This window comes from Lepidothrix coronata, unplaced genomic scaffold (assembly GCF_001604755.1).
Source record: "Lepidothrix coronata isolate B3197 unplaced genomic scaffold, Lepidothrix_coronata-1.0 Scaffold108, whole genome shotgun sequence".
NCBI lineage: Eukaryota > Metazoa > Chordata > Aves > Passeriformes > Pipridae > Lepidothrix > Lepidothrix coronata.
The window spans coordinates 1,235,152-1,252,418 of record NW_016690288.1 but is presented as its reverse complement, the minus strand read 5'-3'; the positions used below and the strand labels follow the sequence as shown (position 1 = coordinate 1,252,418).

At 51.1% G+C, this 17,267-nt stretch overlaps 1 protein-coding gene across 1 annotated transcript in view; it reads left to right on the top strand.

Moving 5' to 3' along the window:
* Positions 1-991: 991 nt before the first annotated feature.
* The window catches only part of WBSCR17 (Williams-Beuren syndrome chromosome region 17), a 221,786-nt gene continuing 205,510 nt past the window's right edge, over positions 992-17,267 (top strand). The window contains exon 1 of the mRNA XM_017824039.1: positions 992-1,284. Coding sequence (XP_017679528.1) covers positions 1,047-1,284 — 238 coding nt within the window. The 5' untranslated portion in view covers positions 992-1,046. The remainder of the gene's footprint in view (positions 1,285-17,267) is intronic.

Genomic DNA, 17,267 nt, shown 5'->3' with positions numbered 1-17,267 from the left:
GCCGATCCTCGCTCCAACGCCGTTCCCTGGCGCCGGCACAGCGCGTTTGGGGAGCGGGATGCTCCCGTTGTGATGCCGCGCCTGTTACAGAAGGCCGGGGCTCCAAGGGGGAGGATGAGGCTCCAAGGGCGAGAGTAGGGCTCCAAGGGCGAGGGTAAGGCTCCAGGGGAGAGGGTAAGGCTCCAGGGGAGAGGGTAGGGCTTCCATGCGGGAAAGCCGGGGCGCAGAGTTCGGGAGCGGACCCCGCACCGGCCTGGGGGGCTCAAACTTTCAGCGACACGGACGAGCCCGAGCGCGTCACCGCCACCGGCCCCGCTGGAGCCCCGCGCCCCCCACCCCGCGCCCGCCGCGGGGGCGATGCCGATGCCGATGCCGATGCCCGGCCGAGCTGCGGGGGAAGCGGGGGCGGCCCCCGGGCCGGGCTCGGGCCTCCATCGCGGGCTGTGCGGGGGCTGTGCGGGGGCTGTGCCGCAGCCGCGGGCCCCGCGTTGGGGCGGGGGCTCTTCATCCCTCTCCTCCTCCCCCTCCCCTCGCCCGGGAGGGGCGGGAGCCCCGCGCTCCCCCCGGTGCGGGCGGCGGGGGATGCCCCGAGCGCGCAGCGCAGCAGCGGCCCCGCGCCCCCCCCGCGGCGGAGGCGGGAGAGAGAGAGGCGGCAGGCTCGGCGGCAGGCTCGGCAGGCGGGAGGAGAGGAAGCAGGCAGGGGCTGGGCGGTGATGCCGGTGCTGCCGCAGCGCTCGGCGGCCCCGCGGCCGCCCCGCAGCCCCGGCGCGGGCGCCCAGCGCGGGGCATGAAGTGGCGGCGGCGGAGGGAGCGCGGCGGGCGGAGCGGGGCGGGCGGCCCCGGCCGCGCCTCCTCTGCGGGGCCATAGTCCGGGGCGGGCTCCGCTGCTCAGCCTGGGCGAGCGGTTCTGCTGCTCGCCGGCCCCTCTGCTCGCCGGCCCCGCGCTCCCCGCGCTCCCGCCGCGCCCCGTCCCCGGCCCCGCGATGTGCGCGCAGCGGGGCCCGCTCCCGTAGCCCTGCGGCTGGCGGGGCCCCTCGGGAAGTTTGATGGCTTCTCTGAGGAGAGTCAAAGTCCTGCTGGTGTTGAACCTCATCGCCGTGGCTGGCTTCGTCCTCTTCCTGGCCAAGTGCAGACCCATCACGGCCAAGAGTGGAGACTCCTTCCATGACATCCATCCCAGGGCAGAAGTGGCCAACTCGACAGCCCACGGCGGCGGCTCCATCCAGGATGCGGTGCTGAAGAGGCTCTCGCTCCTAGAAGACATAGTCTACAGGCAGCTGAATGGTAGGAATAGTTCTCCTGCTTTAAATGCCTTTCGGGAATGGTCGTGGGTGGTGAATCGAGGCTCAGAGCAGGTGCCCGGCTCGCTTGAAGTTCGCATGCCAGAGCCGTGCTTTTTTCTGTGTTATTGTGCAGACGGGGTCTGAGTCAATTTAGCACCTGATTTCCAAGTTCCGTGTGTGTTTAAAGCCCGGAGTACCTTGCACAGGATGGGAGGAAATCGTAATAACAGAATGCTGCCTTTGAGATTTAGAGCAGCGGTCAGGAGATGACAGAGGCACGATTTCTGCATCAAACGAGCAGGGTGTGCAGTGGGCGAACATGGGTTGGAGGAGCACAGTGTGTATTGATTGAGGGAATGGCTTTTACTCCTCCAGAGTTGGGTTTTTGGAAAGGAGTTTTTAAATGCCTCAAGTGTGTTGCATCATTGGAGTGCAGAAGGTCAGAAAGCAAAGGCACTTTCTCTGTGAAGTTAAGCAAAGTATTCAGTATTTCCTATGGCTCAGCACTGACGACTGCTAATTAAAATCTCAAGTAATGCTTCTCTTTATAGCACAGCAAAGGGATTTCTATTAAAATCTCACCAGGTTCAGTAGTTCCGAGATGTCAAAAGGGAGTTTTAAAGATGCTGTGCAGGATAGAGCAACGTGTTGTAAAGACATAAGAAATCTGGCTGAGGTATCTCATTAAAACACTCACTGTGGAAGCTGATTTTTTTCAAGTTGTTCCCCATAGATTCCCAACTGGAGTTGGTCTCTGAACCAAGAGTCCTGTTTATTGCTTCCAGCCTCTGTAGCTTTAACACCTGCAAGTTTTCTAGAGTCAGAATTAGCAGAGTTAATGTTTTTTTGGCCATGTCAGTGTGATTCCCTCTCTGAGTTTTGAATATGAGGCTGATGCCCGGTTCTGTGCCGTGTTGATCCAAGAGCTGCTGTGCCCCGAGTGCTGAACCCGAGCTCGTGCTGCTCTGACTTCTGCACCCGGGAGGTGAGGCAGGTGCAGGAACGCAGCGTGCCCTCCCTGTGCCAGTTGGCAGTGCCCTTCCCTGTGCCCAGCCTTGGCTCAGTCACTGTCTGGGCTTTGGGGATGGCACTGGGCGCAGTGAGAAGTGGGAAAGTGTTATTTATATTCCTACCTTACACACTTGCATGAGGAACCCGTCCTGCCTGTGCCCGGCACCATGGGATGCTGGAGCAGCACTGTTGGCTGACAAATGTGGTGAAGCGTAAGAATAACAAGGAATAAGGTAGAAAGCTGCATGTTATTTATAATCAAACTGTGGAACTGCCTGCTCCTGGATTTGCTAGGGCAGAAGTTGCTGGGGAGATCTAGGCAGTTATTTAAAAACAGGCAATAGCTGCGAGACAGGAGCCCTCACACCAGGACCTTGGACTAGGACAAGTAATCATGATGCAGTCTGCCCTTCCCACAAATACACAGGGAGAGCTGAAGGGATAAGATATTGCCCTTCCTCGGTGGCTCCCTGCTCTGTTGTGCTCTGGGGGCTGCTCTTGGGGCTGGCTGGGGTTGTGAGAGGAGCTGGGAGCTCAGGACAGCTCTGTGCTCTCCTCAGGCTGCTCTGGGCACTGGGAGCACGTTCTGGTGTTGTACTGGAGCCTGCTCAGCGCCCAGGAGCAGCGATGCACCTACAGACCAGGGGAGGCAGAGAGGGAATAGAGATCTTGCCCATATCACAGACGTTTTCCTAGGGCAGGCAGAAAGCTGAGCACATAAATGTGACATCTTGTCTGGCCTCTGCATCCTGGGGTGATTTATAGCAACACTGATCAGTCTGGCTAAAAAAATAGCTCTGGCACAGTGCTTATGTAACTTTGGGTCAAGTGTATCTTTGGCACATGTGGTTTTGAGAGGAGCACAATGTGCCCAGTTCTCTGAGTGATGTGTGTGTGTTGTGCTTCAGCAGGACAGGGGTTCAGAGCAAGATGTGGGGGCCAGGTGAACCCCCCATCACCACTGAAAGGGAACAGTGACCTGTGCTGGGACAGTCCCTGGGAGCGGCTGGTCCGGCTCCCCCACCAGGAATTTTCTGTGCCTGGATCATCATTCCTTCTGGGCACTTGAGGAAAACCTAAAGCTGAAATCCTGCTGCCCCCTTGGAGTGTGCAAACATGAGTTCACTCCTCCTCTTTGATTTTTGGCTGGGGGAGTTGTGTGCTGGTGCCTCACCAACCCCACCTGAGCTCTTGGCCAAGCCCCTGCAGAACGATCCACCCAGAGGTTGTGTAAGGTCGTATTTCACTGTAAATCTGACCCGTGGTTTAGCACAAAATCATAAAATATAGTGTCCTGTAGTGCAGCATGTGGAAAATCTGCACCTTGGGAAGCATCAGGAAGCGTTTGGCCGAAGAGAGAAACTACCCCCCAGTTTGGGTGCAGCCAGCTATGGATTTTTTCTGCATTATAGGACTTGGCTGGGTTTCAGTGGGAGTTGAAGCCATCTTTAAAAAACTGAATCTCTTAAAAAGCTCCATTCTGTAAAGATTAAATGAGCAATCTGATCATACCATTGCTGTGGGTTTGGTTTGTGAGTCATGTAGTGTAAAGCATATTGGAAATAACAGCCCTCTGTGGTACAGCAACCCTCATGTTTTATGTGTCTGTATTTATTTATCTCTGTAAACATTGGCCGTGAAAACAACCTAAATAGCACTGCCTTGGGCCTGGTAAAGGAAGGATTTGACACAATCACTCTTTTTGAATGACAATTCTCTGGTGGGCCATCCTGGAAATAACACCAGGCTGCCTCTCACTCCTCTCTGTGCAAGAAGAGCTGTCCCAGACATGACCCAGCCTTCCTCCCACGATGCCTCCTCACTTCCCAGATGATGCACTTTGCTGGTCTCACAGAGTTTTGGAGTTAACTTGGGTAGCAGTGCACAAACCTACACTGTGTCAGCCACTTGTTTCACATGGGGGTTGAAAGAGAACCCCGGGAATGCTCCACAGGATCAAGGAGTCACCACAGCAGGCACTGGCCTGGTGCAGCTTTCTCCTCATTCTAATTCATGAAGTACCCATGAAAAGACTTGGGTTTGCCCCAAATTGTCTATTTAGTCTTCTTGTGGCCTGATTGAGAACTGTATGTGTGCTTTGTTCATTCTAGAAGTTTATTATTGCTCCCTAATTCATTGCACAAGTTGTGTGGGGTTTGCTTTTTGCTGTTCTGTTGCTTTTTGCTGCTCTCTAATCAGATGGCTCCCACACAGAGAAGGATGAGGGTGCCCTTTGAAATGGAGGGCTTTGTATGTGCAGGCACTGATCTGGAAATTCAGAGGATTTTTAATTTCTGGAGTCACTTTTATGGCTGGAATTCTCTTGTTCAGCAGATGTTCAGAGAAAGCTAATGAAGGGCAGAAAGGAAAGTGTGTATTTTACTTTGGGTATTAGCTACAACTTGTCTTTTTGATCCAAACCTATTTTTCTGTGTGCTGACATTTACATAAGCACAAATTGTGGTCCAGATTATCTCCAACTTTATGGAGATTCGCACAAATGAACTTTTCAGTTTGTCGCTGTGTTTGCAAAGAAAGGGTTTCTGTGCTTATGTGACCGGGTAGGGAGTGAGGAGCTGGAGGGAACAGAGACTCAGGGGAGAGCATCCAGCTTTGGCAGGAGCCATGGGCTTCCTGGGAAGGGCTGGGCAGAGTCACAGAATCACAGAGTACTCTGAGTTGGAAGGGACCCACAGGGATCAGTGAGTGAATGGCCCATATGGGGATCAAACCCACGCTCTTGGTGTTATTGGCACCATGCTCTGCCCAGCTGAGCTCATCTCGGGGTCTGCCTTTATCCATTCCCCTTCCTCTGGGGTCATGTGGGAACCCATGAGTGACCGTGAGGCGTTTGAGAAACTGGGCATTTACAGGATCCTGAGCCAGCAAAGGTGGGCCAACTTTCTAGCATCAGACTGGCCTGTAGGATGAGTGCCATGGCTGGAGGAAAGCTGATGTTTGTGTCATGTGTACAAAGACACTGCTCACTGTGAGACCCCTCAGTGGGCTGGGTCCCATGCCTGTTGTGTGGTGAGAAGTGGCTCCTTTCCCTTCCTCCCACAGGGAATTGCCCAGGTAGCTTTTGAGTGACTGTTTCATCTTCCTTGAGCTCTTGCATTACCCTCTTCCACCTCCCTTCGTGCTCTTGAAGGTGTCCTGGATCCCACCCTGGCATGGGAGATGTTCACAGCAGGGCAGGGTGTGTTTACCCCCCTCCTAGGAGGAGAGAGGATGAGGGTGGGGATGCCCTGGGCAGGAGAAGCTTTGGGAAGTTGGACACCTGGCTGGGTGGGATGTGCAGGGTCCGTCAGCAGGTTCCCTTATGTGTGCAGGGTCCATCAGCAGGTTTCTTTATGTGTGCAGGATCCATCAGCAGGTTCCCTTATGTGTCCCCTGCTCTGGGACTGCTCCAGTGCTGAGTGTTCATCCCAGGCAGGAGCAAAGAGCCTGGGTCTGATCTGGTGTGTTGTCCTGTCTCTCCCTCCATCTGCATCTGACCCTGCAATCCCCTCCTCTGAACTCTGTGCACCAGAAGCTCTTGAGGTCAATACATAAATACTTCAGTCATTAAAACTGCCAGTTTGAGAACAAGGAGTGCAGGAGGGAGAGAACTCTAAATAAACCCTGGGCCTGGGTGTGGGGAGGCCATCACCTGTATCTGCCACCTTGAACAGATGGCAGCTGATCCCTTCTGCTGGTCCCTGGTTACCTGAGCAACCTTCCACCCAGCTGGGCTGGGACAAACACCTGCCTGTGCATGTTCAGGGGGTCTGGCTCTGGATTAAAGCCTCTGAGGAGAGTGAAGGCTCTAAACTCCCTCAGTGCTTTTTGGTGGATACACAACAGCAGCTGAGTTTTGTCAGCGAGACAAGAATAATGTGGCATCTGAATAGTGTGGAGAATAGTATGAAAAGTCTTTACTGCAAGCCAAATATTGGTAAGGCAGAAAACACCGTGAAAGGGCATTGCTGACTTACCCTGAGCTCTTCTGTTAAATTTTACTTTGTGAATTCACAGCAGGTCATAGAATCACAGGATGGTTTGTGCTGGAAGGGACCTTAGAGAGCATCCAGCCCCAGCCCCCTGCCATGGGCAGGGACACCTTCCACTAGCCCAGGTTACACCTTCCACTAGCCCAGGTTACACCTTCCACTAGCCCAGGTTGCTCCAGCTTGATGTCGTAAAAGATCAGGGAGAATAAAAGGCATTTGCAAATTGTTGAGAAAAGAGAGCAGTGATGAAGAAGTGCTGAAGTGAAGCTGGTCAGGAAAGGGGGGAGCAGAGCAAGCTCTTTCCCTAAAGAAATGCACAGAGTAAACTGCTGCTTTTACCAACTGTTAAAAGTCGAAAGGGAACTTTACATTCCTCGGTGGTGAAATAAGCCTATATTCAGTTTTTAGAGAAACCTGCATCTGTGCTTTTGCACATGGAATGATTTGCACATGCTGAGACAGGACCGAGCTCATGCCAGCAGCCTCCTGCTCCCTGACTGTGCTCTCATCTGCTTATCCAATTAGGAAATTAACTTTGGGAGGGTTGCACATGGACACGGAGGCTGATACTGAACCACAGCCCTTAACAGGCTCTTGCTCTCCCCCTTGTAAAGTGGCCCTTAATTAACTTAAACCACTTTATAGATATGTGGATTTGCTTCCCATAAGGATAAGATAATGCTTATCTTCTATAACACTTATCATCCTCCAAACACATTACAGACTTAGCTAACTACTGACCATAGAAATTATGTATGGAAATAAGGCAGATTAAAAGTGGTTCTATCAGCAGTTAGTAGTTTGTAATAGCACTACACCCACAGACCAGTAATACTGAGATTTTAACAGGTAGGTAGTACATTAACTAAAAAGCTAAGAAATTCTCTGAATAAGATAAATAACTGTGTAAATAACTGAGGGTGAGGAAAAGCTGTTTGAAGGCAGAAGGGCCCAAACCTTAAGCATGTTATTGAAATCAAATAGCTCTTTATAAGAGCACAGGCTCGCTGGGTGAAATCTTTGATAGAGGAAATGGTGATGTGGAGATAAGTGAGAGGTGATGGGGTGTGACTGCTGTGTTAACTGTGTCCCACAGGAGCTGGGATGCTCTTTCCATGTCAGTCCCACAACTATGATGTATAGTCCTGAAGTAGAAACCAACTGTATTATGTTGTATGGCCTTATATATTTTATAGCAACTTGATAAAAATTGCCGCTCTAACATTTGTTATATACCTGACAGATTTGGTTTCCTAATTCCCCATTAGGAATAATACGAATTATGCAGATTCAGTACCTGCTTTTAGAAGATCCCAGCCTAAACTTCCTAAGTGCAGGAGAGAGCTCAAGACACCTGAGGGCTGCAGCCTCTAAATCACTCTCAGCAGGGTCACAGGAATTGGGTCTGATACCCATCAAAGAGTGAATAAAGGAAATACTTCTTAGAGAAACAATATATTTAAAAGATGAGGCTTAAGACAGTCATTTAGGAAGCATCTGGAAGCTTAGACATTATTGTGACAGTTAGTTTACAACCAGCTGATGAGGAACTGATAGATAACTTTTGGGTTTGATAGTTGTTTGGCATCGTGATCTGAATATTCCCTGTCACTGGCAACGAATGAGTAATAAGCCACTAACACATTTGTCATGCAGAGACAACACAGGATTCATGAGATGCAACTGCAGTGACCAGAAAATGGTGACAAGGGTGGTATTTTATTTTTGCATATTAATAAATGAACGGAGAAGCAGAACCCTGTTGGTAAAATGACAAAGGAACGTTACATTTATCCTGCCTACTTAATCAGGCAGATCTTGGAAATATCTTTCTAAGGATGCAAAAACCCCAGAAAGGTGCTGTAATTATGTGATTTTCAGTCTGGATCAGTAATGTGCTATTGTGTCACCAGTGAGAGACATTTGGAGTGGGATGTATTTGGAAATCACGGACATCTAGGAAAGATCTGAAGCCGTTAGAGAGTGTCCAAAGGAGGGAACGAGGATGGGGAAGGGCCTTGATTTGAAGCTGTGTGAGGACACTGAGGGCACTTGGTGTGTTCAGCTGGAGCAGAGGAGACTGAGGGGAGACCTCACTGCAGTTCCACCTTCCTGGGCAGGGGCAGAGGAGGGGCAGGGACTGAGCTCTGCTCTGGGGGGACCAGGGACAGCAGCCAGGGAATGGCTGGAGCTGTGTCAGGGCAGGCTCAGGTTGGATCTCAGCCAAAGGTTCTTCCCCCAGAGGCTGGTTGGGCACTGCCCAGGCTCCCCAGGGCAGTGGGCACAGCCCCAAGGCTGCCAGAGCTCAGGGAGGGTTTGGCTGATCCTCTGGGGCACAGGGGGTGACTCTTGGGGCTGGGCCTGTGCAGGGCTGAGGGTTGGACTGATGATCCTTGGGGGTCCCTCCCAGCTCAGCACATCCTGGGATTCTGTGATATTTCAGTGCCTGGAGTCATCCTGCCTGGCTTCCAGCTGCCTCTCCAGAAGGGCAGGACTCAGCCCTGGGTGCAGTGTCACACCTGAGGGGCTCACAAAGCACTTTGGATACCCCAAAGCCTTTGGGATGGCAGCAGGCACTGCTGAGAGTACAGTCCCATGCTTGCCATCTTGGAGATCTTCTGCCTTGGCCAGGCAGGACAGATGCATGAAATTGGCTTTAGGCATATGCTTGGATTCTGGGGAGTCCTCTGGTCTACTCCAGGCCACCATCCTCCCTCCTTCCTCCACTCCTGGTGGGAAGCACGTGCTGTCTGGGAGCAAACCTGCCTGTTAACAAGGCACAGCACAGCAGCAAACAGAAATGTGCCTGCCCAGGTACTTAAAGAGGTTTGACTAATTTTGTGATTTGTGCCACTAATCTTTACCTAATATGGAACATCTGGTCCAGATGTTGTGGCAGGCTGCCAGCTCCCAGCTCCTCCAGATACACCTGAGCCCCAGGATGGCTGAGGATATCCTGCAGTTGATAGATTACATTTTAAAAGAAGGCTTTTTTGGGGTAAGACATCCTTGTGGAAGATTGCAAAGGGCTGTTTAAACTGAATACTCAGAGTATTGACCCTCCTGTGAGTCAACAGCAGTGACTGAACTCCAGTGATGTATCCGAGTGGCACGAGAGGATTTTTCCTAAACAGTTTTGGGAGTACAAGTGACTGTATTTTTTTAGCCCTCAGTCCCCACGGTCAGATTTCTTCAAGAAATTGTTGAATGCTTTACATCTCATTGCTACAAGCCTTGCTAGTTGTGCCTATAAATCTAATAGCTATCGACCCACATTCTGACATTCCCTGATGGTTGTCTAAAAATAATGCGGGAATCATGCAACGAGAGCCTGACGTAAAACAGTGAGGAGAGAGCTGAGCCATCACACCCCCTGCCCTGGGTGCAGCTGAGGGCTCTCATGTTTGGAATCCTTGGGGAGATGCAAAGTTGTCTGAAAAAAGAAAGAAGATTCCCTGTGAGCTGGATAAAAAAATCCCAGTTTGCCTTTTCCGTTTTCCAAACCCGATGCTCGGCGCTCACACTGTGCAAGGAGTCCTGGTTCCTGTGATCCTGCCCTCCCGGGGATTCACTCCCTGGGATTCACTCTGGTACCTGAGCCCCCCAGACAGTGATCCAAGGGCTGTCTGCCATGTCACAGCACTTGTTTTGCCTCGGAACAGGAAACACCTACAGCGTCCCAGGGTCTCCAGTGTGGGAGTAATATGATAACTCTCCGTTAATGGGTTTGTTAAAAATAGGGATCTTCCTTGGCTGTTGTGCAAGAGCACCATCCTTCCTGCTGAGAGGGAAAAGGAATGATCCCTGAAACTCCAGAGCTGTGTCACAACCGTTAAGTCACACCAGGCTGACCTGCCTTGGTGCACGTGGGGACTTAATGTCAGCACCCTAAAACCACCGGGGTGACCTGTCAGCACTGGGTGCTGAGGAGGGAAGGGGAATCCTTGGTCCCCTTCTCCTTTAGCACCCTCAGCTTGTGTGCAAGTGGAAATGACTTAGAATCCCAGGATGGTTTGGGTTGGAAGGGACCTTAAAGCTCATCTCATTCCACCCCCTGCCATGGGCAGGGACACCTCCCACTAGCCCAGGTTGCTCCAAGCCCCGTCCAACCTGGCCTTGGACACTCCCAGGGATGGGGCAGCCACAGCTTCTCTGGGCAGCCTGTGCCAGGGCCTCCCCACCCTCACAGGGAAGGATTTCTTCATTATATCTCATCTACACCTTTCTTCCTTCAGTTTAAAGCTGTTTAGGGTCGTGTTCCTTCCCGTGGTTTGAGGTGAGGTTTCCCAGCACCGGCACTTCCCTGTGTCTGGAAGGGGAAGGCTCTGGGTGGCAAGAGCTGGGCTCTGCCCTGTGCCACCTTTGGGCATCTTTGCTCCCTCTGGCTCTGTTCCCCAGCACCTGAATTAGATACAGGACTTTCTTTTCTCCCAACTCCTTGCTGTAACAGCAGGGCCTTTTTGTGTCTGTGGGCAATGGGAATCCAAATTGCTTTTCCTTGGCACGTCCAAGCGCTGCTGAGGTACCGAAGGCAGCAAACCCTTTATAAGACAGAAAATCAACAGTGGATTAACAGACACCAGCAGTGCCTCAGCTGAGTTATTCTGGTGTTTCCTCAAGCTGCATCAGAGGCAAGCAAGGTCTCTTACCTGATGGTTGTCAGAATTGATTTAACCTTAGTTTTAATCTTCATTTGCTTGTATCTCAGGGAGGGTAATGGCCCACCATGGTTGTGCATGGGCTCAGAGGATAAAGATGAAGTGAGAAGGTTAATTTTAAAATAACAATTAGAATTTCTTTCTGGGTCTTTGCCCATATTACACTTTCAATTCAATCAGAAGAGCACTCACGTTTGCACCAAATTACTACTAATTCTTCCAAAGCACTTGCTTGATCATACTTTAAAATCACAAAGTGAAGGAGGAGAATAAAAGAGTGAAAAGCCATTTAATGAATTTTAAAGCTCACTTATATTCCATTATTGGGTTTTAAATAAGTTTTGTTGACCTCTGTGTGTTTTTATTTTTTGCCACCTTCAGTGAGGTGTCATGGAACACTTGAGTGCTTTAAACAGCTGGGAACATAAAACCCCTGTTCCTCTAGATTTTATTGCAGTTTTCCCCCTTTGCACTGACAAGACAATAATAGTAATAACCACTACACTTGTGTAAACCTGTAGTCAAGGCTGGGGCCATGTTGTACTTTTCCCTTTGCTAAGTGCAGACCAAATGCCCTCATGTGGGGTCTCAGTTTGCTTGAAGTTGTTGTTCCTGTCATCAGCAGGGACTGGTGGCACTATGAAGGGCAGCAGGATCCAGCAGGAAAGGGTTAGGGATCAGTTTTTTCCTCTGTTGTTTAGTATGATGCTGGACAAGTCACTTAGAATAATATTTGAAAAAATGCACAAGTTAGAGATGGAAGTTCCCTCATGTCTTACTGGGTGGCTGTCTCAAGGAGAGGAGGAGATAAAGAGGGTTTTGTGTGATGAATGGTATGAGGAAACATTGCAGAAGAGTTTTGGTTATTTGAAGATACTTGGAACTGGATTCAAAGAGGTGGGAGAAGAAAAAGTGAGGAAGGAGAGATGTTCCCTTCTTATTCCTCATGGAATCACACAGAATCCCAGGATGGGTCAGGCTGGAAGGGACCCCAGTGGGTCACTGGTGCCACCTCCCTGCTCAGGCAGGGCCAGCCCAGAGCACAGGGCACAGGATTGTGTCCAGAGGGCTCTGGAATCTCCCCAGGGAGGAGACTCCAGCCCCTCCCTGGGCAGCCTGTTCAGAGCTGGGGCACTGCCCAGGGAAGAAGTTCTTCCTCCTGTCCAGCTGGAGCTTCCTGGGTATCCATACCCAGCTGCTGGAATGGAGCCTCCATGAAGTGATTCCTCCTCCCTTACACTGTGACCTTGCCCAGGACCCCTGACAGGTTCATTTCCCAGTTATTTGGTGCTATAAACCAGCGAGAAACAGGCTGTGCCCAAACCAGACAAATCATGCAACAGAATGAGGCAGAAGAGGGGGGAGGGAATTAGGCCTAAAGTTGTGTTAATTCCCTGTCACTTTTGGATTTAAAACTCAAGTTGGTTTCAATCTATATTATTACACGTGAACTGGGTTGAAGGGGAGATACGTTAGAAAATGAAATAATAGAATCATGGAATATCCTGAGCTGGAAGGGACCCACAAGGATCATCCAGTCCAACCTCTGGCCCTGCACAGACACCCCAACAATCCCACCCTGTGCCTGAGAGCGTTGTCCAAACCCTCCCTGAGCTCTGGCAGCCTTGGGGCTGTGCCCACTGCCCTGGGGAGCCTGGGCAGTGCCCAACCAGCCTCTGGGTGTAAAACCAACCCAGGGCAGGAAGATGAGCAAGTGGAGCTGGAGGGAGAGAGGACTGCAGGAGCAGTGAGGGAAGAAGGCTGGGCCAGGGATTCATCCAGGAGCACCAATGCTGAGCCAGGGGCTGGGGCTGAAGGGTCTCTGTGGGCTTGGAGGGCTGGGGAGGGACAGGCAGCAGGTCTGTGTCCTCCTTGGGGTCTCTGCCTCCAGAAGCTTTACTTGCTCCTGTGAGTTATGGGAAACCTGCAAGGTTTGGTTCAAAATTAGGGAAATATCCACCATGCACCAGTTCCCAAAAGGATGTGCAGGGGGACCCTGGGTGTGGGAAGGGGGAGCAACCAGAAGGGCCAGTTTGGAGGAGCGGGTGCTGCTGGTGGGGCAGGAGCTCCTTGGGAGGAGCTGATTGCATGGACCCTGTGCAACACCCAGAGGGACAGAGCTGGGTTTTAGGCTCTGCAGGTGGGAGGTCAGAAACAAAACTGGAATATATAGAGAATTAAATTAGTAATTGCCCAGTGGACCAGGGGTGGAGGAGCTGCTTTCTCTGGCATGAAGGGGGACGGTTCAGACGTGGGGTGTTAGATTGGTGGTGGGTGAGGAAGGGGCAGTGTGAGAGCTGGGTCATGCAGGTGGGTTTGGGGCACACAGGAAGTTTTCCTGCAGAAACCTGCCTGTCAGGAGTGTCCAAAGGCAGTAACTGCCTTTTACAGTGTCTTACATGGAAGGTATTGCTGGGGTCAGGTCATATTGACTTGAGTTGCCTTTGGATCAAGCACTGAATCAATAAGTGACTTTCTGGGGGAGTTTAATTGCTGCTCTGCACAGACATGAAAGGGGTTAGTCAGTAAAAAGGGACTTCACACTTTTATCAGTCATTTCTTAGTAAGTTGCTCGACTTCCAAGTCCTAATTAATGCTCTGTTCCTGCTGCAAATTTTCCTGGCTACTGATGCTGCCTGTTTGATCCTGTGGAACAGCACCAGACCTTGCAAATTAGGACTGCCTGCCAGGCTGCAGGCAGGACACAGGCAGGGAGAGGGAAGGGATGAAATTTAGACAGGACATCCCCATTGGAGGCCTCCACCATGATTTGTGCTGTTTGGAAAATCCTGGAATTCCCTTAAATGTCCAGCTCCGCGTATCCAGAAATACCCAGCTCCAATTACAATTGCTGGGTTTGGATATCCAAAGAAGTTGGACTGGGATATCCAGACTCACTCCAAAGCTGCAGGTCCAGGTGCAGACACCTCTGCTAGCACTTTATTTTAGGCTGCCCAGCCTTTTCCATCATGAGAAACTGCGTTAATTTGTCCATAATTTCTCCAGTTAGACTGAGGTGGTCAGATATTGTCAAGATCATGTTTATCTTTAATCCCAGCAAACTGATCCAGATGTTTTTTGGAAATGATGTATGAGAAGAATCACAGAATATCCTGAGCTTGAAGGGACCCACAAGGACCATCCAGTCCAACTCCTGGCCCTGCACAGACACCCCAACAATCCCACCCTGTCCCTGAGAGCGTTGTCCAAACCCTCCCTGAGCTCTGGCAGCCTTGGGGCTGTGCCCACTGCCCTGGGGAGCCTGTTCCATGGACCAGGAACATGAACCAGTGTTCCCATGGAGAGACAAAAAGGGAAAAGAGGGGAAGGATTGAAAAATGGGGTTCAGTAAAAACGGGGCTGAGAAACCACAGGAGCAGAGGAGGGGGAGGATGAGGAGACTGACCTGGCTGGGCACCATGGGAATTGATAGGGAGAGAGGGGGCGTGGGATGGGACAGGATGTCCTGGCAGGGAGCAGTGCCCCCAGGGAACAGGGGGATCTCTGGATTGCTTCAGGAATATTTGGATGCCGTGCACTTGCTTAATTTTGTTACGAGCAGTGGAAAAAACGTCTGTCTACAAAAAAAAAAAAAGTGTATTTTCAACTGATTATTTTATATAGATGCAACGTAAGTAAAAAGATAAAAAGGTACATCCAGAAACCTTCCTGGCAAATGTGGTTCTTGGGTGTTTGTGCTGCTGTGCTGATTCCAGTGTGAGTGCTCAGGAGATGAGTGGGGACAAAGCAGGGCAGGGATTATTAGCTGTGCAAAGCAAAACAATACAGTCGCTGTGGAAAAATTACAGGGTTTGTGCTCAAGCAGATATTTAACCTTTGTTTTTACGACTCCAGAAATGAAGCAGTTTGTTTCTTAATGTAGGTTTAATGCTCCAAGTGTGTGCTGACTGCATTTCCACATCAAATGCATGAAATGCTGGGCTATTAAAATCTGCTGTAACGATCTCTTTCCCCATAACTCCTAATATTTGCCATTTACTAATTATGATGTGCCAGAGTAGTTTGCATTTGTAGTAGGTGTTTTAAATGCTGCAGCTGTCCTAGTTTCAAGATAACTGCTGGTGACTCTTTTTTTTTTTTTTTAAGGAGTATTGCGTAGGATTGGTGATTTTTGGAGGTTGGAATGAAGTGCTCACCTAATACTGTTCTTTATTAGGTTTTTGATGTACAGGTCCCCAGTGGAAACAGAAATAGATGTGGCAGAGGAGCAGCAGTGCTGGAGAACACCTATATTTTCAGTGAGGATCAGTGGTATAAACTCCCCCAGGGTGGGGGCTGTGGAGCCTTTTTTTTGATTTGGAAGTTCCTGCTCTGTGTGTCTTTTTTTTTGTTTGTTTTTTAATCCTTAGGATTTTCCAAAAAAAGTTATAATAGGGCAGGTGTGGCTGTTTGAGAGGTCCCAGCCTGGACAGCAGCTCCAGGCTGTGAGAAAGAAAAGAGCAGGGTGGTTTTTTCATGGTCCATTTAGCTGCTCCAAGGGATGGTGTGGTGGGACCAGGTGAACTAGTTTAAGGCCACACAGATGCTGTGAGGCCACTGACCTTTGTTCTGGGTTTGCAGGGCAAGGGTTTGGTAGCAGGGGGGGTCCAGGGGTGGTTTCCGTGAGGAGCTGCTGGAAGCTTCCCCTGTGTCCCAGACGCTCCAGGATGGAGCTGCTGCTGGCCAAGCTGAGCCCAGCAGGGGCTGTGGCAGCACCTCTGGGGTAACTGAGCTAAGGAGGGGGGAAAAACCCCCAAATTGCCCCAGTGCAGCTGGAGAAGGGAGGAGTGAGGACGTGTGAGAGAATGAACTGTGCAGAGAGCAAGGTCAGGGCAGAAGGAGGGGCAGGAGGCGCTTCAGGCACCAGGGCTGAGGTTGCCCTGCAGCCCACGGGGGTTCACAGGGAGCAGAGACCCCCCTGCAGCCCCGGGAGGAGCCCCCAGGGAGCAGGGGATGCCCAAAGGAGGCTGTGAGCCCGTGGGGAGCCTGTGCTGCAGCAGGGTCCTGGCAGGACTTGTGGATCCATGGGGAGAGGAGCCCACGTGGAGCAGGTTTGCTGGAAGGACCTGTGACCCTGCAGGGGATCCACCCTGGAGCAGTTCCTGAAGGACTGACCCCGTGGGAAGGGATCCACCCTGGAGCAGTTCCTGAAGGACTGACCCCGTGGGAAGGGATCCACCCTGGAGCAGTTCCTGGGAACTCTCTCCCCTGGGAGGGACCCCACAGAGTGTGAGGAGTCCAACCCCTGGGGAGGAAGGAGCAGCAGAGTCAAGGTGTGAACTGCCCACAGCTCCCATTCCCCATCCCCCTGAGCCACTGGGGAGGAGGAGGGAGAAGGAATCAGGAGTGGAACTGAGCCCAGGGGAAGGTGGGGCTCTGGTTTGATGGGTTATAAATGAAAGTAATTGCCCCAAGCTGAGTCTGTTTGGCCATGACAGGAGCTGGGGAGGGATCTCTCCCTGCCCTTATCCCATCCCTGAGCCTTTTCCTGTCCTCTGCTCAGCTTGGGGACAGTGCCAGGGCAGCTTTGGTGGGCACCAGATGCCCAGCCAGGGTCACCCCACTACAGCCTTGTAAGTGTGATGGATCTCCCTGCAAAGCAGAGAACTGAGAATGTCAGAGAAGAGCTAAAACAAAGAACTTGGAAAGTGTAAGTTAGTTCTGGGGCTGCACTTAAAGGAAAAAATGCAACTCAGAGCTATTTAGGTGCTCTGCAAGCAAGGAAACCTCAGTTGTCTGTTCTCTTTGCATTTTATTTTGCCTTGGATTTTACCTGTTGTGCTTTTTTTTTTTCTTAATCCCATTTCTCAATCACCTTCACTAGAGGCAGCTCCAGCTGTGACTTGACAGCTGCTACTGTCTTCTGCAGCATGTGCTGCCAAAAATCCCGGTTGATTCCAGGGCTTAAGGCACAGTGCTGTCTATTTTCTGTGTTTCTGCCTCCTGTGAAATGATACTTATTAATATTAATAATGCTCTTTCCCAATCCAGAAGCCCCCAGGCCTGTTGCAGTTATGGTGGGTTTTTTTGGAACCTCCATTTTTGGCAGGAGCTCATTTTGTCCTGAGCTCATGAGCACGTCCAGGGCAGTGCTTTGGGGTTGAGTGCAGTGGAGCCAGGTCTGGAACCAAATCCTTAACCTCTTCAGGAAGCTTGAATGAAAGTGAGAGCTTTGAATACCATCTGCCCACTTCACATCCTGTGAAATAATTCCTTCTGGCTCGGGGGAAGAGGCTGGGGGTACGACATGGGGCTGAACGTTGCCAGCCACAACCAGCCCCTCCTGCACACCCCTCGTGTGGATTGACCTGTTTGCTGAGCCC